The sequence below is a fragment of the Vanellus vanellus genome, assembly GCF_965231255.1.
Source record: "Vanellus vanellus genome assembly, chromosome: 9".
NCBI lineage: Eukaryota > Metazoa > Chordata > Aves > Charadriiformes > Charadriidae > Vanellus > Vanellus vanellus.
The window spans coordinates 22,631,864-22,654,577 of NC_138914.1; the positions used below are offsets into that span (position 1 = coordinate 22,631,864).

At 35.7% G+C, this 22,714-nt stretch overlaps 1 protein-coding gene across 1 annotated transcript in view; it reads left to right on the forward strand.

The window, feature by feature from the left end:
- ATG7 (autophagy related 7) overlaps positions 1-22,714 on the forward strand; it is a 114,407-nt gene that overhangs the window by 1,188 nt on the left and 90,505 nt on the right. The window contains exons 2-11 of the mRNA XM_082487550.1: positions 3,667-3,877; positions 4,103-4,157; positions 5,927-6,044; positions 8,093-8,170; positions 9,744-9,893; positions 12,126-12,214; positions 13,321-13,442; positions 14,503-14,593; positions 16,081-16,225; positions 16,850-17,008. Coding sequence (XP_082343676.1) covers positions 3,700-3,877; positions 4,103-4,157; positions 5,927-6,044; positions 8,093-8,170; positions 9,744-9,893; positions 12,126-12,214; positions 13,321-13,442; positions 14,503-14,593; positions 16,081-16,225; positions 16,850-17,008 — 1,185 coding nt within the window. The 5' untranslated portion in view covers positions 3,667-3,699. The remainder of the gene's footprint in view (positions 1-3,666; positions 3,878-4,102; positions 4,158-5,926; positions 6,045-8,092; positions 8,171-9,743; positions 9,894-12,125; positions 12,215-13,320; positions 13,443-14,502; positions 14,594-16,080; positions 16,226-16,849; positions 17,009-22,714) is intronic.

A 22,714-nucleotide genomic window follows, 5' to 3' on the forward strand; every position in this document is an offset into this window, starting at 1 on the left:
AGCCAAGAACCAGCTTTTCTGAAAGTGCCCCTTATGTAGTGGTAGGAAATAGTAATTTCCTTTCTAACCTAGATATAGAGGAGATCTTCAAAGTACTCAACTCTGGACCACAGAAAAGTTTTGTAAAAAAGCTGTAGAGTTTAGGGGGTTATGTGAATTTGGTTTAAAACCTATAACTTCATGATAGTTTTAGATGGTGTGAAACTGATAATTATACTTTTACAGCAGATTAGTTATGTCTGTCAGGGGGAAGACAAATATTATTTAATGTGTTTTTCCCATAATATATTCCTCCATCAGATCAGTTTTAAATGCCGGCATGTTTAAGAACAAGTGCTGGAACTTAGACTAGCGATAATGCATCTATGCTTTGGGTTATCCTTACTGCTTACACTTGTTAAATTTCCTACTGGTCACAGAATTCAGGAGTATCTAAAGTATATTGGTAAATCTTTTCAGTTCAAGCACATTTTTCAACTGGGCCATTTTGAAACTCGGAGTTCGTTCCACATTTAAAGTTTTGGATGTGCAAAATGTATACATTTCATTTTTTATTTCAGTATTCTAAAATTTGTTGCACAAATTCAGCTCGGCTTACTGATCTTGCATTAAGAAAGCGTGTAAGTAAATATTTACTTCAAAGTACATCAACGAATATTTTCAAAAGTGTCAGTACATCAGAGGTGATTGTATATGCTTGTCTGTTTGCACATGCATAGCATAGTGAGGCCCCCGGTTTTTATTCCTTCAGTTTTGCAATTACTCTTTAGGTACAGTAATAATGAAAATAAGTAGGGTGTTAAAATTCATTCCCAGTGGATGCTTTTAGGTGGTTATTTTCAGTGTACATTACTCAGGTACTGCTAGGGACTGTCAGCTGGCTTCTTGGTCATTTGAAATGTTTGGCAGTACGTTTTAGTGTTGAATATATCATGTACGTACTAGGGGGGGAAGCAAATTAAAACTTCACCTGTAGTAAACTTCTAATTACAATAGAGCTTGTCTGGCAAGGAAAGTAACAACTTTATGTTGCTTTGGGTTTTTTTTTTAAGTGTTAAATAATATCTTCCCTAGCTTCTGGAAGAAAGGAGATGTGGGATATAATGGATTAATATTGACTATGCAGCTATTGAATTTTTGAATAAAAGTTTGTTTATGGAAGCCTTGGCATCAAGTTCCATGTAATCTGACTCATTGCTAACATCTATATGAAAAACAATTGTTTGCCTGTTTTATGATAAGCTTTCTGTGACACTTAGTTGCAAACAAAAAAAATCTGTAAGGCTTAAGACCTATGTAATAGTAGAATTAAACGTTTGCTAATTTACATTACTACTTCTACATCTTGCACATAGAAAAAGAAGTTCATAAAAATGGTCAGAAAATTCCATGCAGTTAGTTCTGCCGTTTATAGTTCTAGTACTTGCAAAGTTTCACGAAACTGATTTTTTTCATGTTAGTAAAAAGAGATTTGAGAGGTTTTTCAAGTAAGCTACAAAAGTTCACACTACCACAAATTCCAGCTGCTGTAAAAATTAAGAAAAAATTTAAAAGGGGGGGAAGGGAAAGGACAACAAAATGGTGTATTTGCAATATGCCAGTTAAAGCAAGACATCATGACAGAACTGAAACATTTAGCTTTCACCATGAAAAGTATGGAAAACCTCAAACCTTTACCCCCAAAACCACATTCCAGAATTTACCAGCAGATAAGGAAGGCATTTACAGTAGAAGGAGATAAACAAAACATAGACGGCATAGCTGGATTACACTGAAGACTTTAAGGAAATATTGTGTAAGGAAAAGCGTAATTTTGTCTTTCTGTCAGAGAAGAGCCGGCTACTTGGCAGTTATTAAGAAATCAAACTCACCACTCATTCCCTTCCCTGTGTTCCAAAAAGGATGAAAGAAAAGCATGTAAGTTCTGTTTCAGTTGCACAAGTGACTTCACAGGACAATAAACGTGGAACTATTCAATTCAAGCCACACTATGGTACAGGAAAAACTGTAGTGCATCTATTTAGATTGGTGTCAGGTAATACAGCTATGCCAGGAACCTTGTTTTGACTTTTCTGTATGTAAAATCCTACCATTGATCCATGTGTAGAGGTAGGAGGGGTATTGTGAAGGGTCAGTAACACAAGGCAATCACAAGGAGTTATGTTGTGCAAACTAAAAAATTTAGTCTTTAAAAATTAGTTAGTTGAAGGAATAATTTCAAGATCGCTTGAGTTCATATGGTTGATTTGATAAGCATTGCAAACAAAACCTAAATCGGTAGCTGTTGATCTCCCTTCTGGACTTAAAAAAACAGTGGTTACTAGCTTGGTAGATGTATGTGTTGTGATAAATAGATATGAGCATATGTTGATATCTTTGTGAGGAGTTTTAAAACTAATATATTAAAATCTTATTTTTAATATCTAAAAAATCCTTTTCTTGCAACATTTAGGCATATCTTAACTAGATAATCAAAGAATGCAATGCCTAATAGGAGGACCTTCCCTCCCCCAGTTGTATATTTGAATACTCTATGTCATGGACTGTGTCTCTGAAACTTGCATCATAATGTGTGTAGGTGTGGACACGAAGAGGAATACTAACAGTTAAATGAAGGAGATTCTTAAGGGCAACATATTTATTTGATGGCAGAGCAGGTTGGCCCCAGGTGCCAAAGGCCGCCATTTTGTGTGAGTGATGTTAGAAATAGGGAAGACTGATAAGCAGATTGAGCTGATTTCTCTCACAGTGAAGTGAATGCTGCTGCTAACATGAACAAGGAGACTGTTATACCTAGTTGAAGTAGAGGTTTATGATAGCCCAGTTTAGATGTTCTATTCATTCTGGGGTAGAGTCTAGAATTCTGAAATTTTTAAGTGTTGTGAAGACTATGTGTTTATAGGAATACCTTTCAGCCAATATGGAGTAGTGACTTGGTTTCTTAAAAAAAACGTTCTTCCCATATGCACAGACTTTAGAAGAGGAGAGCTGTATGAAAATAATCTAGACTTGTACATCACATTGGCTTTCTAATGGCTAGGGCAACTATTAAGGACGTTCTAAGTTTTTGTTTCCGGCTTTGCTCTTCACTGGCTACAAGACTTTTCTTGGCTTTAGTTTCCCTTTCCTAGATCTAGTTGTTAATTTATAAATGCTTTATGAGTGTTCAACTCTCACCACAAGCTGAGAGTGAAGACCTAGCTAAATAAAATGTTAGTTTGAATTTTAAATGCCTTCAGAACTTAAATAGTACTAGTAGGCTTTCAGATGGATATCTAGATAACGGAATGCAGATAGAAGATTTAGCATTTTGTTATTTTTAGCTGTGGCAGCACAATACAAGATAGGAGTACATAGTTCAGATGTAGTATCCTAAGTAATAGGAGAAATCATGGAATGTCTGTCAGGAAATCAGATCCTTCTGGGTAGCTTGGCCAAACAGAACATATACTTGCCTTGCTTAATTTTACATACAAGAATTGGAAGGACTTTGGACTGGAAGGACCTCTGATCAATGATTTTAAAAATTGGAGTTACTTAGCCGTTCAGAGGAATAAGTCTTTCTACACTTTAACCCAACAAAATGTATTAAAATAAAAGCTTTGAGTAGTCATGAGTAATAAGGTCAACTGAGTATATACTTATCAGGCATATCTTCTTTTACAGAATTCTTTTTAACAGTGATAATTAACTAAAATCATGGCAACTGCCAGTAGTGAGGTGCACCATCCTGTAGATCCTGGAATCTCAAAGCTGCAGTTTGCTCCCTTCAGTAGTGCCTTGGATGCAGGATTCTGGCATGAATTAACCCAGAAGAAACTCAATGAGTACCGATTGGATGAGACTCCAAAAGTTATCAAAGGATACTACTACAATGGTAGGTAGAAACTGAACATTTTGCTTAGTAGTTTGGGTTTCTCCTTTCTCCTCGAAGTATTTTTGTAACGAGCTTTAGGTGTTTTGCTGAAACGTTAGAAAATGCAGCTGGGTGAGCTGTGAATGCTCGTGTGTCTGTGGGTAATTTATAACTTACATTAACAAAAATAGGGAAATTAATTATGTATTTCAGTTTAAAAGAAGCATGTTGCTGCTTTTTGTCCAGGTGATCCTTTGGGTTTGCCAGCTCGCTTGACACTGGAGTTTAGTGCCTTTGATATGTAAGTACATACTGTGGCTTACCTTAATTCATATGTGAAGACACTTTCCTTGCATAATAGTAATGCTTTGATATATAATACTCCTTGGAACAAGGAACATGAAAATAAATATGTTTTTCATGAAATTTGTAACAGTAGAGGGACTGCTTTGGCTCACAAATATTAACTCCCTGTGTCTCAAGTAGTATATTCATCTGAAGTGCCAAGTTTAAAACATGCTGGTAAGTCTCAAATTCCCTCAGTTTATATATATGTTTATATAAAATACCTTTTTCTTTTCCATTTCTTTAGCTCTTCTGCATGAGGGAGGATATTTCAGTCCTCTGACTCCTGGTCAAAGTTTTCATTAGATCTTTATTTTCTGGGGAGTCATCATTAGAATTAGGATCTCAAAATAGTTTTTACAATCCCTAGTTGTTACATTGTAATATCTTCCAAAGTATTCAACCTTTATGACTGGAATTTTGTATTTTTGCCTTTACTCCTAAAGTGAATAGTAAACCAAAGCTGCTCAGTGTACGCAGCAAAAATGAGATGAGAGGGGAAGTAAGTTTTCCACATGGTTTTCATTTCCAGCAAGTGCCTGAGTTAGTGTAACTAACATAGGAACAGATGTCTTCAATGTCTTCGTAGTTATTGTCTTATTTGTTTTAAATTGGTGGATTATAAAGTTGTAAATCACAGAAGTGACTTTTTTTGCCTTGCTTGGCTGGGATGTTAGGAGCCTAGTGCGGCTTTGTGTGTTTTGAGATCATTTCATAGGATGTATTATTCCATTAATTCTTTTGTAAGAACTTTTAGGTACAATACTGAAAGCATATGCAGCAAAGTACAATTGGAAGAAAGCTGTGATATTTGGAACAGGGATTTCAGATTAGGAGAAAATTGATGGTACTATGGTATTTGATCACTCAAATGTTATGACAAAAATAAAATTATGAAAGATCCATTTATGCAGTGTTTAATTATTCTTTCTACTGTAGTGATTTTCTGTACTTCTGTTTCTGCACATTAGGTAGTCAGTTTAGGTGATCATGAAGAGTTCCCATTTAGCTTTAAAAAATTTTTGGAAACTACATTGTGTATTTATTATGTAACTTAAACATTTGCTGTGTTTGAGTTCTAGCAGTGGTCAGAAACATATCAATTTGAGAAAACGATGTTAAAGGAGTCAATGAAATCAATCAGATCTATAAATTAAGGGTAGATTTTTACCTAATTTACATTCAAAAAGGGGAAAAATATATACTGATGCTTACAAAGAGCAGTTTCTCCAGCTGATGATGTTAGAAACTGTAAAAGCTACTCAATCTTTTGTCTGCTTTAGGCTTCCTTTGGGATGTCTTTTAAACACAAAAAATTAACTGCATAACTCTTTAAGTGAATGAAATATTGACATCTAAAGTTCAACCTTAACTTTTTCTTAGTGAAATTCACATTTGTCATGAATAGTTTATATTTGAACAGAATTTTGAAATCTTCAACCTGATTTAATGCTACCTTGCTAGAGATAGTACAGATACCTTATGTATTTTTGAAATCATAATATAGATGTGTATTTGCACAGGTTCTTATACCAATCCATGTTCAATAAAGCATTATGATCATAAAACCATTTTCGTTACAACTGTCATTAACTTTTATTACTGTGCAATTTTATTGCACTGGCAATTTCAGGGCAGCCTTACACCATAGGATAGTTACTGCTACTACTGCTGATGCTAAAGATGTTAATATCCAGTTCCCAGAGGTTTCTTTCTTTTATTCAGGAATGCTTCAATACCAGCACGTTGCTGTCCCGCTTTCGGAACTTTGTATAATACCAACACTTTTGAGACTTTCAAGTCCTGCGATAAGAAATCACTTCTGGAAAAAGAAGCAAATGAGGTAAGAATAAAAATCAAATCAAGTGGTAGAGAGAAAGGGTTTCAAAATAACCAGTGAAGTGCTTCATAGTCTCTGCCCCAAATACTGGAGATATTGTCCATACTCACCCATATAGTAGCCTCAGGATTTAACTTATTCTGGAAGGAATAGAATAGAATATTTCAGTTGGGAAGGACCTACAACAATCATCTAGTCCAACTGCCTGACCACTTCAGGGCTGACCAAAAGTTAGAGTGTGTTAAGGGCATTGTCCAAATGCGTCTTAAACACTGACAGGTTTGATCTTTGTTTTTTACTGTTCTTTGCAAAAGAGTAGAAAGTAGCTAATTATACTTGGAGGACTTAATTCAGTGTTCTACTAGGCCACATTTTCAACCTAACAGTGCTATTGGAGCTGCCAGTGACTTGAGTTCTGTTGACAACGTTTGTAAAATTGTCTTGATACCCAGAAACCAGGAAATGCCTGGTTTAAACTTGATTGCAATACATCTATGTGACAAAGTGATGGGGAAGCTTCAGAGTAGCCAGAAGACTGAGATACAGCAAGAAAAAGGTGACTGTCAAAGGAAGGAGCTAGTCTGCTTGCACTGTGACTAATTAAATGTTCTGGCTTGGGCAGAAGTGAAAATCAAACTAAGGCAACCTTTTTCTTTTTGAGATACTTCACTTTGACCAGTCCTTGATTCCTTTAATTAGATTGATTATCTGCCTGCTGGCCTTGAGTAGCAAATTTTTCATGCATATCTTCACTCAAAGCTATGAATTTTTTGTGTTCCTGTGGCCTAGAGCTTCCCTGCCAGTGGTAGGTATGATGCAATATCTATCTTTAGGGAAACTGTGAATGTCAGAATGCATTATTCACTCTTGGGTTTTGTTTATATTTTTTATGACAAAGATCAAACAGGTCTGCCTCCTATAAGTAGTATGGTTTCTTTTCTCACCAACATGCGGTGTACTGCCTTCTTGCACGCCTCCATTTTTTTGGTCAAATTTCCTAGTAGCTTATTCACATACCTAGTATCTATAGATCCCATGAATGAAAAAGATGAGAGTGCAATAAAAGGCTATGCTAATATCACAGTATGTTCCAAAAAGGCCAGTGGAATCCTGGGCTGCATAGGGAAGAGAGTGGCCAGTAGGTCAAAGGAGGTCATTCTCCCCCTCTGCTCTGCACTGGTGAGGCCACAACTGGAATACTGTGTCCAGTTTTGGGCTCCCCAGTTCAAGAGGGACAGGGAACTGCTGGAGCGAGTCCAGCAAAGGGCAACTAAGATGATTAAGGGACTGGAGCATCTGCCTTATGAGGAAAGGCTGAGAGAGCTGGGACTCTTTAGCCTGGAGAAGAGAAAGCTGAGGGGAGACCTTATTATGGCATACAAGTATCTAAAGGGTGGGTTGAAGAAGGATGGAGCCAGGCTCTTTTCAATAGTTCCAAGTAACAGGACGAGGGGCAATGGGCACAAGTTAGAACACAGGAAGTTCCGTTCAAATACACGGAAACAGTTCTTTACGGTGAGGGTGACAGAGCACTGGAACAGGCTGCCCAGGGAGGTTGTGGAGTCCCCTTCTCTGGAGATTTTCAAGACCTGCCTGGATGCAGTCCTGAGTAATGTGCTCTGGGCAATCCTGCTTTAGCAGGGGAGTTGGACTAGATGATCTCTAGAGGTCCCTTCCAACTCTGAAAACTCCGTGATTCCGTGATTCCATATTGTGCTAGTGTTAATAGTTCATATACATGAGGGTCTGTTGCTGATGAGGTTTGTTTTGTTTCATTTGATGATCCATGAACTAATGTTCCTCTTGTTTCCCAGCTTGCATAATTTTTTGTGTTAGAGAGCGCACGTCTTACCTTTAGAATCCTTTTAGTATAGATAACAGCATGGATGAGATCAGTTAGGAAAAGATCACAGGGGATTACTAGGAGTGTTAATTTCAGTACTTTTAAGGTAGTTGGAGGACTTAAAGAATTCTGCAGCTGTTCTCATACTACCTCGGTATTTTGTTTCCTTGCCCTTTCTCTTCCTTCTTGTCCCTACAATCAATGACAGATATGGGAATCAATAAAATCTGGAGCTGCTCTTGAAAACCCAATGCTCTTGAACAGGTTTCTGCTGCTGACGTTCGCAGTGAGTAATGATAATATGTCTCAGAGCATTGTAGTGGAAATGATGTAGTAGTTCCTTTTTAGGAGAAATACTGTATTAGTATTAGCATGTTAATGTTATCAGGATCATTCTCAGACATCTGAAAATGTATGAAAACATTTTTTAAAAATAAAAGCCATTCTCATATACAGATATAAAATATTTTAGGATATAGTCTTTAAAAAATGCTGCTGCCATTTCACATTCTTTTCTACAAATATGTAAGATTGTGTGATGGCCTTATAGATATTAGTAAAAGTAAAGCAGCGGTTTCATGTTTAACAAACCGAATGTTTTAATCAATAATGCTCTAGCTAACAAAAACTGAAGTATTGTACACAAATTGGCAGTTTAAATCTTAAATAGAAACATATACAGAGAAAGGAAGTCTTCTAGTATTTTTTTATTATTTTCTAAAATTATAACATGGTGCCTTATGAAGTAGAGAGCGCTATGGTTAGTATCATCAACCGTCAATTATTATCAGTATTCCAAACCGTAATTTACTTTTGTATGTTTGTTATCTAATTTCATAAATACCTTTTTTTAGGATTTAAAAAAGTATCATTTCTATTACTGGTTTTGCTACCCGGCTCTCTGCTTCCCTGATGGAATACATATAATTCAGAAACCAGTGTGTCTTGGTGACAGATTCTCATTAAATCAGGTATTCAAAGTACTAAATGTTATGAAGTTTGTAGCACTAAGCAATTTTGTGGGCTATAAAACGTAATATTTTTGTTAGCACATATGGATTAATTTGAGAATCTAATTTCTTTTAAAATCTTCACTTTTCTTATTTCCATGTGGGTTTTTTGTTTACCTCTTTTCTCATTATTGTATAAAATCTCTCAGCTTAACATCACTTCAACATTTTTCATTTAGATGCAGATGTGGCAAACAATTTTTGAAGAGGCGATTATATTCATTTTTATTTTTACATACAGCTTATTGAATATATAGCTATGTTTTTTAAACTCATAATTATTTTTAAGAAAACTTTTTATTTTTTTAAGAAGCTCTGGGAGACCTAAGTCATTATCAATTGCAAAATTTTTAATAAATGTATGATTGGACAAGAAAAAGAACTGGATAGGGAAGATATTATTTTTTTAGGAGAAAAGTTAACAATTTTTTTTTTGTAGTTTCTTTCATACTACAATGCAAAAGGACGAAAAAAAAATCAACTTGTCCACATGTGCCTTTTTGCTTTGACAGAAGTTAATGCAAAACCTTCAATGACTTTTTAATGGCATAATAATCAATGAGGAGCATTTTGGGTTTTTGAATGAGATTTTTATCGTGTTTTAGTTTCTATTGGTAGATCAGTTTGCAGCAATGATAATGCCCCCGTTTAAAATTTGCGTTGACAAATGCTGTTTTAACAACTGAATTTTTCATCTCGGTTATTGTGGTTGTAATGGGCTTTGAAACTTCTGAATATGCTATATTCTAAGATTATTGGGGTGAGCTAGCCTTCACAGATGCTAAAACACTTTGTGGTTCTGTGTAAGATTGTTAAAACTGATGGTTACAGTCATCTTTTTGCTTTTAGATTCAAGCACTTCAGAAAGCATATGATGAACTTTGCCAGAAAGAGGGGGTTACAGCCTTGCCTTATTTTTTAATCAAGTATCATGACAATTCTGTCATGATATCTCTACTGAAAAAGTGGGATAGTTTCTTCCAAGACCAAGAGGGAAAGGTAATGAGAATTTTATGTCTTTTTATAACCTACAAATGTTTAATTTACAAATGGTTTCTAAAGTGTCTATAATACTGAGCTGGGCACGATGGTTGGCCAATGAATAGGCTGGGTAAGTAGCTGAAGGCCCACAGCTTGGATAGATTTTTGTGTCAAGTTAAGCGTCTCTAGTTTTTATGCAAAAGCCCAGTTACGTCAGATTAACAGTCAGCTTGAAAACAAAGTTCTTCATGCTGTCTCCCTCATTGTCAAAACAGAAACAGCATAAGTTAGCATAACAATTAAAGTTTTCCAGCCACTTTATCTACAATGCTATAATAATGCAAAACATCTCTTTCTCCATTTGTGTCCTAAAAATTGGTACTCATATATTTTATGTATTTGTTGGTTGTGGTAACAGTAATCAGGGAATACTATATTGGAGTTTTCAGCTTTAAGTTTTCAACTTTCAGTTTATGTTTAGCCACATGTAAATGTTATAACATGAGATAAAAATTGCAGGGAATCTGTATATGAAGAAAGTTCAAGGTAAATTCTGTGTAATTTTGGAAGATAGATGGTTTGTGCACCAGAAGAGGCTGGGATATTTCTTCTTGTTAAATGCAGAGATCGTGCTTGTCCTTTGAGTGTAGAGCTAATGCTCTCCATTGCTTTCAGTTAGGGAAGAATTATAATGATACATGAAGCAAATGTCATCACAGCAAGAGTTGACTGGCTTGGTTGGCTTGTATTTATGTACATTGAATTCCATTTTGGACCACCTTGCTCAGCTGCTGAACTTTGCTAGGCCTTTCTGAATGCTTTACTGTCTTTATTTTTTGTGAACTTCAAGTTGTTTGTTTTTTGTTTTTTTTTTTTTTTTATCTTGAATGTCACTGAAGTGTTAGGAAACAGTACTCTAAGTTACGGTGAAGAACTAAGAAGTCCAAAAAAAGCTTTTCTTTTTTTTTTTTTTTTTTTAAGAAGGTCTAATTTAGTTCTGTTTTATAATACTCGTTCTTCAATAATTTTTTTGCTTTTCCAGATCTGTTTTTCTGAAATAAGACCTAGGTCTGTAGTTCTTTGTAAAATAAGAATGTGAAGGTTGAGATTTTAAATGGTAGTATAACTATAACAATGGGTCACAGATAAAAGTACACTTAATTAGATAGGGACGTTCTCAATGTGAGAAAGCTGTAATCATCTGGAATATATTTCTTCATTAACATTCACTTTGGAGCGCCAAAATTTTATCCCTGTCAGATAAGATTTATTGCATCAATACTGCCTGTAGAGTTTGTATTTCAATGAGCCAAATGCACTCACTTCCTTGGAAGACAAATATGTTTGTGCTGCTGCTGAATTAATTTTCTGCTAGTTTATGAAATTGAATCAGCTCACTAAGGGGTCTTATGCCTGCTTGAGTCAGCAGTTGCAAAGCAGCAGCAGTGTATGGCTGGGAGGAGGGATGGGGAATGGGCCTCTGTTTATCCTATCTGCATCCAGTAGATAGGGTCATCTGCGTTTCAGACTGTTCTAGGTACACCTCACTGATGTGGTAGAGTTGAGACCTGTCACTCTTAAGCCTCCATCTATAGGCAAAGAAGCAGAAGGGAAGAGCTCTGTAGATGTGAGACACACGGGTATCACTAGTGATGGCCAAGTTCAGATTTTCAGCATATCTAAAGGTAGGCAGTGGCATGTTTCTAATCTCGGGATGTGTTTTGGTTCTGCATTGACTGTGAAGTAAGCTCCTAGTTTAGATGCCTCAATTGTGAGCATGGTGTTACATTGCTTGAATATGAGACAGACTGACCAGCCTTTATTTAGATCCTGTCTTGAAGATTGGCTTTATAAGTGATTTTTATGCTGTTTTTCTTTTGACTTGACATCTTGCTGGCCTGTCGTCTTTCACTTTTTGATCATCCCAAAAACAATACAGCATTTTGTTTTGAGAGCAAGGCTTCAGTTGTTGGCCTTCTCCCATAATGGTGTGTGTAAGGAAGGTGCTCATACTGTAGTGAAAATGGAATGTCCATAAAGCAGCTAAACTGGACAAATCTCAAAGCTGTGGCAAACACTTGACTGAAATCTAGTGTGACCATGTATTAAACATTTGTAAATAGGTAAAATATGTGTGTAGGCCTTCTCTGTCCAGAAGTTTTACATTAAAAATGCCAGATAACTTTTACTGTAAACTGAATATCGGTATGGATAGATGACTTCTCATTAAAGCTATTTTTTATATTGCAGGTGACAGTTGGAGTTTATGATCCATGTAACTTATCCAACTATCCGGGATGGCCACTGAGAAATTTCCTGATCCTGGCAGCCTACAAATGGTATTCTATTTTATTCTTTCCCACAAAGATAATTTATTGGCTCATTTCAACTTAGACATTTTTCCCCCCATGGCACTTTACCCATATCACCTACCTGAAATTTAACTTTTAACCTTGACGTGACTCACCTTCAGTGATTCTGTTTTTGCATGTTATTCTGTTTTTTAATTCTGTCAGTCACAAGTTCCTATTATTCCTAATCCTCATATGCCTGTATGAAGCATGTTTTTCCAGGTACAGACCCTGCCAATACCCTTTAGCTGTTTCAAATCTTGTTTAAAGTATTCTGTGATTTTATATAATTAATTAGTGCCAAGTAATAGTAGACCTACATTTGGAAAATCAGATACTTGTAGGTATTCTCGTAGTGTACCTTCTATAATTTTTTGTTGGGCAGAAGTTGAGAAGACAGGACATAGTTTTACACTCTGGTATTTAAAAAAAAAATTATTCAAAGTATCATATAAAATTGGGTTGCTGTAAGAAAAATGTAATTAAGTTACCTTTTCATAGTTTTGACTTTTATGTTTCATTGCAAAGCACATAGCAGGGAGAAGAAATGTTCATTTAGGTATTGCATTTTGTCAGTTGTGAGCTGAACTGTAGCATAGAATGATGTATAAGTGCCCAGAGAGCTTTACACATTCTGAGATTCAGAGGTGTTTAGGAACTAAAGTTCTAATTGTTTGATTTGGGGTTTTGAATTATAAGGAGGAAAAAATGATACTATATTGAGAACTAAGAGGATCTTGCTTGTGCCATGGCAAGTACATCATGTCACCTGGTGTGTGCTCCAGTGCTTCCATGCTTTTTATTCCTCTAAATATGCTGTTTGTCCAGCAGCATTGTATAAATGACAGAGGACAGGCTGACAGTGTCATTTCTTTAAAGCTGTTCACAACAAACTAGTAATTTTTCACATACTATGAATTGTTTTTCTTTATGCTTAAACCAGGAGAGGTAAGAAAAACAGTGTTGCAGTACTAACAGAAAAAGCCTTACTCAGAATCTGCAAGAGACTAAACCTGTGCGAAATAGTGTTTAAGAGAAGTCCCTTTCCTGTTAAAGAAGTTGCATGTCTCTATTTATCTTTTATTAAATGGCAGGGGCAGCGTTCTCCAGTCAGTTGAAGTGCTCTGCTTCAGAGACAGGACGATGCAAGGAGTGAGAGACATAACACACAGCATTATCTTTGAAATAAAACTTCCGGAGAGAGCCCTTGGCCCAGGTAATCCATTTTAAAAAAAAACTAATTATTTCCTTTTTTTTTTCCCTCCCTCCTTGATCACTGTGAAGGTGGAAAAAATAAATTAATACTACTAAATCATTGCTTACACTAACGTATTTCAAATAGATTTTAATTTGATTGAATTTCTGTTAAATGTTTGTAAAGGAAATGGTTTCTTCTTCAAAAAAAACAAAGATGAGAGCATCTTCTGCTTTAATTTTTTCCTCCTTAAATTGTGTTTCTAATTTTAAAAAAAATAATCCTCCTGGTGTCATATGAAACACAAAACCCAGGCAATTAGCAATTAGTCTCTTTTTCTTCTTGTTGAATTTGTACGCAGTCCCTCAGCTAGAAGAAATGCATATGATAGTGAATTTATGTGATGCAAACTTTCTGTATATTTCTGAATTGGTAGAAACCTGCTACAGAGTGGAATTGTTTCTTCAATCCCATAGTGAGGTAGGCAGATGTATTTTAAAGCAATAAACTTGTAACATTTCAATTCAGACTTAATTACTGTGTACGGGATAGTATCACAAAATTTGTCTACCTCATCCTAGAAGTTCTGAAGGTTTTACATATCTTTGTTGTGAATTGTTCAATTACTATATAATTAGGATATATAATTCTCTACTGAATTTACAGATGGGGAATAGGGAACATGAAGAGATGATTGAACTTAGCAAAATTTACTGAGTTCTGAACATAGCAGTCTGTTTGACATTAAAGATCTGGAGGCTTGAGGAGGAGTAATGGCATCTCTGTCCTAGGATTGAAGCAAGCTGAACAGGCAAAAGCACCACATCGGACACCTGAGAGTAAAGCACTTCTCCAAGAAGCAGTGCTTTCAGTTGATGTAAAACAGCAAAATTTGTATAGGAATGTGCACCAGGTTGTTAAGATACTGATTATTTACTTACAGGTTTAGAATTTGTTTTTTTCCAACACAGTTAAATCCAACAAAATTTCTTTTTTCTATCCTGTGATATTAAGGCTTTCATTCTTTCTTTCCTTCTTCCTTTTTGTTTTTTTGTTTTTTTTTTTTTAATCTGTTGAACAGGTTGCCCAAAAGCTGTTGGATGGGAGAAAAACCAAAAGGGAGGCATGGGTCCAAGGATGGTGAATCTCAGTGAATGCATGGATCCAAAAAGGTTTGTTTATTATCTTTTAAATTATTAGTTTTCTTTACTTGGGGCTAAGCCATAACGGGTTGAAATGTGAAATGCAAGGGCTATCTGTCTCTGTCAGGTAAGAATACATAGTAACACATACGCTGTATATACATTAGACGGTCCTATTGGAGCTAAGGGCCTTAAAAGAGCAGATTACACTGCATACAGCAGTGTTTGCAATTTTTTGCTCTATCTTAAAATTTCAAATGCATTGTATTTGAAACTGAGTGGAATGTAGGTCATGGCGCTACAGGCCTGTGGCTTTCACTGAATTCTATAACCTGAAAGGTGCTAATTAAAATGAAAATAAGCATGAGAAAAATTCAGCCTTTTGGAATTGTTAGGGTGTGACAGGAAAGAGCTCAGGAAACAGGAGCTTAGTAATTTTTATTGTTCTGCACATAATCTATGGGCAATGGATTGAAAACAGTCTAGTTACACAGCCTCATCTGCTTTCACTGGCTACATGTGTGTTCTTGACTTTGCAACGTTGTAGGAGTGTGTTGATCTAATGGTTAATGTATTTTACCTATCAAGTTAAGCTATTTTTGTCTTGCGATTGTGGCGATTCAGAGTACGTTCATAGACATTAGAGAAGGGTCATCTGAGGGCTCTTAATTTAAGTAAATGTAACTTGACCTTCTTTACTTGTATGCATGCTAACTTCTGTTAATTCCCATAGAGACTGTTGATAATATGCCAGCCTTGGCAACTGTGATCTTAAATCCTTGTTGCACAAATAATTTACTGGACACTGCAAAAATTACATTTATGATGTATAAGGGAATGAAACTCAGGAATTTAAGAACTGACATGCATATCTGATTTGAAGACAAGAAAGGCAAAAGAATTTTAACAAGTTGTATGAGAGGGAATAGAAGGATAAGCATTACCATTCTGTGTGAAGCAATATACTTCTTTGGAAAGAGGAAGCAGGAGAGTGAATGAGATAGTCATGCTCTAGATCGATTTTTTTTTTTTTTTTTTTTTTTTTTTTTTTTTTTTACCCCTGACATTTTCCTGTGACAGTTATTACTCTATGGATGATTTGTGATGACCTGAATTGATCACAGTTCTAACACCCTGTGTTCTGATGAATACAAAAATCTCACAATAGGTTGAGCATGGATTTCCTACCTCATTTTCCTTCTAAAACTTCCACAAAGAACTGACTCCATTTCCTTAGAAGACAAGCATAATATTTCATGTTGACGACAGATTTAACTGGATGCAGGAAACCAGTTTTTCTGATCTCCTTGTTGCGCACCTTATTATTAGGTGGAAGTATACTTGGGGGACTTTGTTTTTCATATTACCTGTATGTTGAATTGTCGTATTCTCTCTCTTTTAAAAACAAACAAACAAACAAAAGTAGTATTGAACTTCTTCAATTGAAATAAAAGTAAGTGCTCTGTTGGAGAAAAAAGAACATTCAGCAGTGTGTTGCTATCTATTTCATGGTATAGGTTAGCAGAATCATCAGTGGATCTCAATTTGAAATTGATGTGCTGGCGGTTGGTGCCTACTCTTGATTTGGAAAAAATTGTGTCTGCCAAGTGTCTGCTGTTAGGAGCCGGTACACTGGGTTGTAGCGTTGCAAGAACCTTGATGGTGAGTCCTGAATTAATCTAAAAAATAATATGCTCTTTCTCATAAATTCTATATGATTATTTTTTTTGAGCAGCTGCCTTGGCATGTAAGAGAAAAGTTGTATTCATCTGTATTAATGTACGTGTAATACATATTAGTTGATATTATAAATTGCGGGGAAGAGGTAAGATCTGTAGTCAATGGAAATAACTTGAAGTTCTGCTAATACTAGAATAGCAGGGAGTAAGAGAACCTTAGCAGAATAGTAATTTGTTTTGAATTTACATAAAAAAATACTGAACAAGAAATTCTGAAACAAATTATCAAGCTAGTATGATCAAATTCACAGTGAAGCACTTGATGTAAGTAACTGCTGATATTTACTTTCAGGAATGGTTACCGCATCCCACTGAATTCAGTAGGATTTTGAGGGATTACTGCTAAGTGATTTACTTGGACAGGCCAAATTTTCTGTTCTTTTAATTCAGTGCAAGTACAAGGTTGTTGCTGTGAATAGCTTCAGAAGCTTTTGTAGCTTGATCTTTCTAGAAAATCTGAACAAAACTCCTCTTGAGTTTCTGGCATTACTCAAAAGTATATGGCTTCGCCCATTGTACTTATTATTTAAATTACTTTCTTGTTTAGGGTTGGGGAGTCAGGAAGATAACATTTGTGGACAATGCAAAGATCTCCTACTCCAACCCAGTACGACAACCACTGTATGAGTTCGAAGACTGTCTTAGTGGTGGGAAGCCTAAAGCACTTGCAGCAGCAGACAGGCTGCAGAAAATCTTCCCAGGAGTGGTAAGATCAGTATTTAAAATGTGTTAATATGTTCCTTGGAAGAGAATACTCTTGGAAGAGAGTCTCTTGGAAGAGAGTGACTTTAAATAACTATTCCAAGTTCTAGTAATTAAGTATTACTATGAGTGGGAAAAATACTACACAGGTGTTACGTTGGTTACTGACAAATCTATAAACATTTTACTTCAAATACTCCATACCTGTTAAACTTTATTGAGACGATAAATATTTGTAATAATGAAATATAATTAAGGATCATCTGAGTCATCTTGTAGCTCATTGGTGAAATAAATTCTTTTCCTGTGTAGTGTGTTCTAAGGACCTTTCAGTAATGGCTGCTTTTAATAGTATGTTTTCCCACTCTGCTCTTAAATGTGAGTTTAGACACATTAGTCATCTATTGTGGGAGCAGAGGGTCTTGAAAGCAGTAATAAATGTATTGTTGAGATTTCCTATTATGTTTTATACCCCAAATTTGCAATCTTATTTAAGCTCATTTTCTACACAAGAGGCGAGTACTTAATCTTTAACTGATTATGCTGCTGTGGAATGAAATGACCTAATGTTCTCAAGATTGCTGTAGATGGACATTTTGGTCTATGAATGATCAGTAGTGTAGTACAAGTAAAAGAAAAACTTTTACTTCTAAAACGGAAACTTTTTCTGTTGGTTTTGTCCAAAATGACATAACAGCAGCAAGTACTGATTAGAAACTTGCTTTGCATAGGAGTGTAATACACAGTATTAAGATGATGTAAGAGAACTTTCTTGTCTGCTTTTGTTTTCTTCAAGAACTAAGCAAACAATCAAATCCAAAAAAGGGAAGTAGGTCATAGCAGCCTGGAAAAGATATCAATGTTGGCCTTTGACCAAAGTACTCCTCTTTTGGGGAGCCTGATGGTAGCAACTTACTGTCAGGATGTAGTAGCTGAAAGGGAAAAAAAGACAGGAATGAATTTTTATGTTGTTTTAGAAACTTTATGATGAAATGCCCACCAATGGCAGCCTTTATCCTCTTTGACTCCAGGGATGAGTATCATGTGAACATTTTTCAGTGCACTTGTTCAACACACCTAATTTACAATGCTGAAAAGAAGTAGATTTAAAAAAACCAAAACAAACAAACAAAAAAAAACAACAAAAAAACCCAACTTACAAATATATGCAGTTCTCTTAGTTTCACCCTTCATTTGGGAGAAGAGTCGATACAGCGTATTATTTCAGAATAGACACGCTCTCAGCTTGCTCTATCATGAACAAATTTTTTTTATACTCATTTGGCATGTGATAGAAGTCACTCAACTGTTCATAGTTTTTACTTTGGGATTGAGACTGTCTTAGAATTAGTAGCTATGGTTACCAGAGTTCAGCTGGCAAACAGTGTCTTAACCACTTCGTGTAATAAGAATGTTATGTATACTTACTATGCAATTCTGTATTTAAAATGCCACTGATAATGTTACTAGTAATACTATTAGTGAGAGTTATGAACAGCGGAACACAGGTCTGTTAAGTTGTTGATGATCAGGGTTGTTGAACAAGCTTTACAGAAGATTGTTTCCAAACATTTTTAGGTTCATGTAGTTTGACCCAAGGATTTCTCTGTGGTTTTTTTTTTTTTTTTCTGTTTTTATCTGTGTTGATCCTATTATTGTCATTATTTATGAAATCACTATTGGTACTAAGCAGTAATTCAATGAGTATTTGAATATCAAACAATGATCCCCGGTCTAAAAAAATGCTAAACATTTCACTTTCAGAACTTTTGATTGGTAAACCAGAAGAGACTATCTGAAAGTTCCTAGAATTTTATTTAACCTTGCTGCACGATAATGTTATTGCTACTTGATGATATTCATTTAGTTGTAGAAATATTAAATAGTAAAACAAGCACAGAAAAGAAAGCATTTGTGTGGTGTTGCATAGAGTACCAACATGATGCTAACTAGGATTTGTGTTGCATCATTTTTTGCTTTTTAAACTTAGGAAAATAAGAATGTTAAGAAAGAATGAGTAGTTTAATTAGAAGAAATAAAAACTGTTTATGGAACTCTGAATGATACAGTTTTGCATGTAGAGATAATGATCAAAAGGTAGTGTTACAAGTTTTCTTGTTAGAAACAAAGACCAGGCTGTGCTGTGGAATCTTGAGATTGTGATGAAGCTTAAAACAAACAAACAAACAAAAAAACAACTAAAAAAAAAAGTTATATCTAACCTGGAGAGGAACTTCCAGTAATAAGAGAAATTATAACAATGCTTTAGCAAGCCTGTATCAGTAAGTGTTAGGACATGTGGTATACATAGGAAAAAAACAACTTTCCTGTTCCGTAATAGCATATACAATGTGCAACCAATACTGTATGTAAGGAATTTTTCCTCTGCCATATGCCTCAAATGTTCTGTATCTACCACTGTTTTCTTAGCACATTATCCCCATCAGTGTTATGCATTCTCTGTTGTTTCCTCGTGCCGTGGATGGGTCACATCTGATCAGGCTTCCATGGGACCCAAACCTAGTTTCATAGCTTTGTGGCACAAATGAGGAGAAAGCAGTTGCATGGTGTACCTTTATCATAGAACGTTTCTAGTACATTTTTCGGTCAAACTTATTTCTGCAGTAGAATTCGTGGAGATGAGGTATCGTGTTTTACCATCAGTAAATATACAGAGAAACAACATGCTGCGATTAACAAGAATTAACAGGGTTTAACAGTAAAAGCTCTGGTTCAAACACTTAATATCATGCTGGTGGCATGTTAGAGTGGTGAGGTTTAAGCAGCAGGCCCAGCATGTGGACTAACAGTAAGTCTTTAATTAGCCTGGGTAAAGTCTTGGTGCTTTGGGACGGTTTGGACAGTGAAGCTACAGTAGCTGGAGGTTTTTATAACCCAGCTGATTTTGCTAGACTTCTCAAAATAGAGCTTCATCCGTTACTGCAGACTGCACTGTTGCTTGTTACCAAAACCCCTATTTACCCGTATAAATGTCTTTGAATAAAAATATTAGCTGTCCTGGATTTTGAGCCTGCTCATTTCTCTCATACTGATGGAGTAACAAAAAGCTGTCTCTTGCTGTTTGGAAACCCCCAGAGTCCTTTCAAGCCTGTGGGAATCCAAGTGGTAATGCTGGTTCTGAAGGTGTTTCTGAAAACTTGGGGGTACATTTCTATGGAATTCACTTGCAGTCTAATTTACTTTCTTTGATTTCAATGTAATATTTTGCACACAAAATGCAGTTTCTCCTGGTTGACTTTTAAATGCTTGACTGCTCTATGTGAATTCTTTTTTATTTTTTTAATTTTACATCCTTTGTAGTTGGAAAAGTAACCACCTCATCATTGCAAATGCAACAAGAAGGAATGCTTTGGCAAGCAGCTTTGATTTGTTTCATTCCACTTCTAAGATTGTCATTAACTGTAGTTTAGAGTTTTATAATAAAAAAGAAGGGAGGACTTGGAAATAGCCAAATTTACGGATTCACAGCCTTTCATTACAAGTAGGTAATGCACAGAGTCATTAATATAGCTGCTGTGGAATTTAACTTTATTGACTCTTATACAATCATTTCCTGAGGTATTCAGGCATGGAACTCCAGTGTATTCAGCATTTTGTCATCCTTTGTACTATACTGCATGGGGGACTACTTTGTGTAGGTATTTCCAGTAGAACAATTTAATGATGACAACCTCACATTTCTTAGTTTTCTGTGTACCTACCCACAGCACACTTCTGTTCAGGTTTAATATATTGGGCACAGATATCTTCTAAGCGATCTGAGCCATGGTTTAACAAAAAATGCAGAAAATTAATAGAAACGTGAATAAAAATGAGAGAGAAGGTTGTGGTAGCACCACAATTTTAAATATTTTTATGTCTCTTTGCTTTAAAAACAAAACAAAAAAACAAAAACAAAAACAAACAAACCAGTGCAGCCTCAAGCACAGCTTTGGTCAGCTGTTAATGAAAATGTTGAAAAGTGCATTATCTGTTACGGTTTTGCACATGTCAACATACAGCCCCCCCTTTTTTTTTTTTGGTAAATACGTGATTCTAATACTTTATGAGATGGTAAGTAAATATTATTTTGTTTTGGGTGATTTGGAGGCATTTTAAATATTTTGTTAGTATGAAGGTTCTGGTCTGAAAATCTAAGCCTTTTTGTGTGCAGTCAAGCAAAATTCTTTTTGTCATGTAGAGACTCCCTGAGATTTTGAAATTCTGTGGAATGAATGAGATCTTTCTTTGGGATATATGCACATTTACTCGTTAAAATAATATGCATGTGCCATCGCAAGGTACCCTTTTAGTTCTCTTTGAGAGCATTTGGCTGCAAACTGTACCTCACCCACTTTTGCTAGTGACTGGTGTCTTTTTTTCAAGGGACAATACATTTCAAATAAAATTGAAGCTACTGAAATTGCTAGACTTGTATGTATTCCTACAGCTACAGTCAGTGGACAGAGGTGTGGGGTTTTTTTAAATTCTGGTAAGATTTTAATATTTTACAAACTTTGTTACCATATTTCCATGCAGCTAGTATTCAACTTAATTGTTTATTTTTTGGAATAAAAATCGACCTCCTAAATCACCAACAATGTCAGTTACACATATCTATTAAATTAGCACTTGCATGCAGTACAGGGCCTTGACAAGTTTATCCATAAATATGTTACTTATATACAGCATAGATTTAATTTTGTGTTCCTGCCACAGCTTTTTGGAGGAATTAATAACCATGAAGGTAAAACCTCCTCCAATAATTGTGCAATGTCTGTGCTGGTGATGCAGTGTCTGGGCTGTCCTCACTGGGGCACAGTGGAGCTGCCCTGTTAACAGCATACTAGATCACTGTGGACTCTACATTTTTCCCCTTGGAGGTGGCAGTGGAGCAGGGAGGAAGAAGGAGGGGGGAAGAAAGGTTAATGTAGATATTACCCACGTTCATTTTCCCAGGCTGCTATATGTGTCTATTTCTTTTTGTCTTCAGGGATATTTATGTTGTATAGAATGTATACTTCACCCTTCTGGTTATTTGGCTCACCTGGATTTGTGAGTTGTGCATGTAATTTGTCTGTAGAAAAGCACGTTCTGCCAACGTTCCTTTCCTCTATTCCCATGTAATTTTATGTTTGGTTCATCTAGCTTTTAAATTTTGCCTTGTAGATTGTTAATTGCTTACAGCACAGTGACAAGCAAGGAGACTTTGGCAAGGTCTATGCTTCTGTGACATATATGGAGGATCCATTATTCTCTTATAGCAGATGGCTGGCAGATTGTGTTAACATATTTCCAAATGAGTGAGTTAATTGTTTGCATTGTATATGCTTATTTGGCTCTTTAGCCATTTTCTGCTCAATATGCCTTGCCCAAATATGGAGTTGGAAGAGGCATATGTTTCTGCAATAAGAACAGGCTCTTTCAGCATCTGCATAGTGCAAGCCTCCAGACATCCAAACGCTGGAGTAACAAGTCTCAGAAGTTATTCTCTTCTATATCAAGTTCACATATGTCTGGTCGAATTACATGAAAATCATTCAAGGCTGTTGTTCTTCTCATAAAGAATTTGAAACAAAGAGAAGAGTGTGTGATACTTCACATCTGTCTTGCTGTAATTGAGTCAATGTTCAATATCAGAAATATAAACTGCATCCCATTAGCATTGTGTGTGAAGTGGCTGGAGAGATAATCCAGGACAAAGATTTTA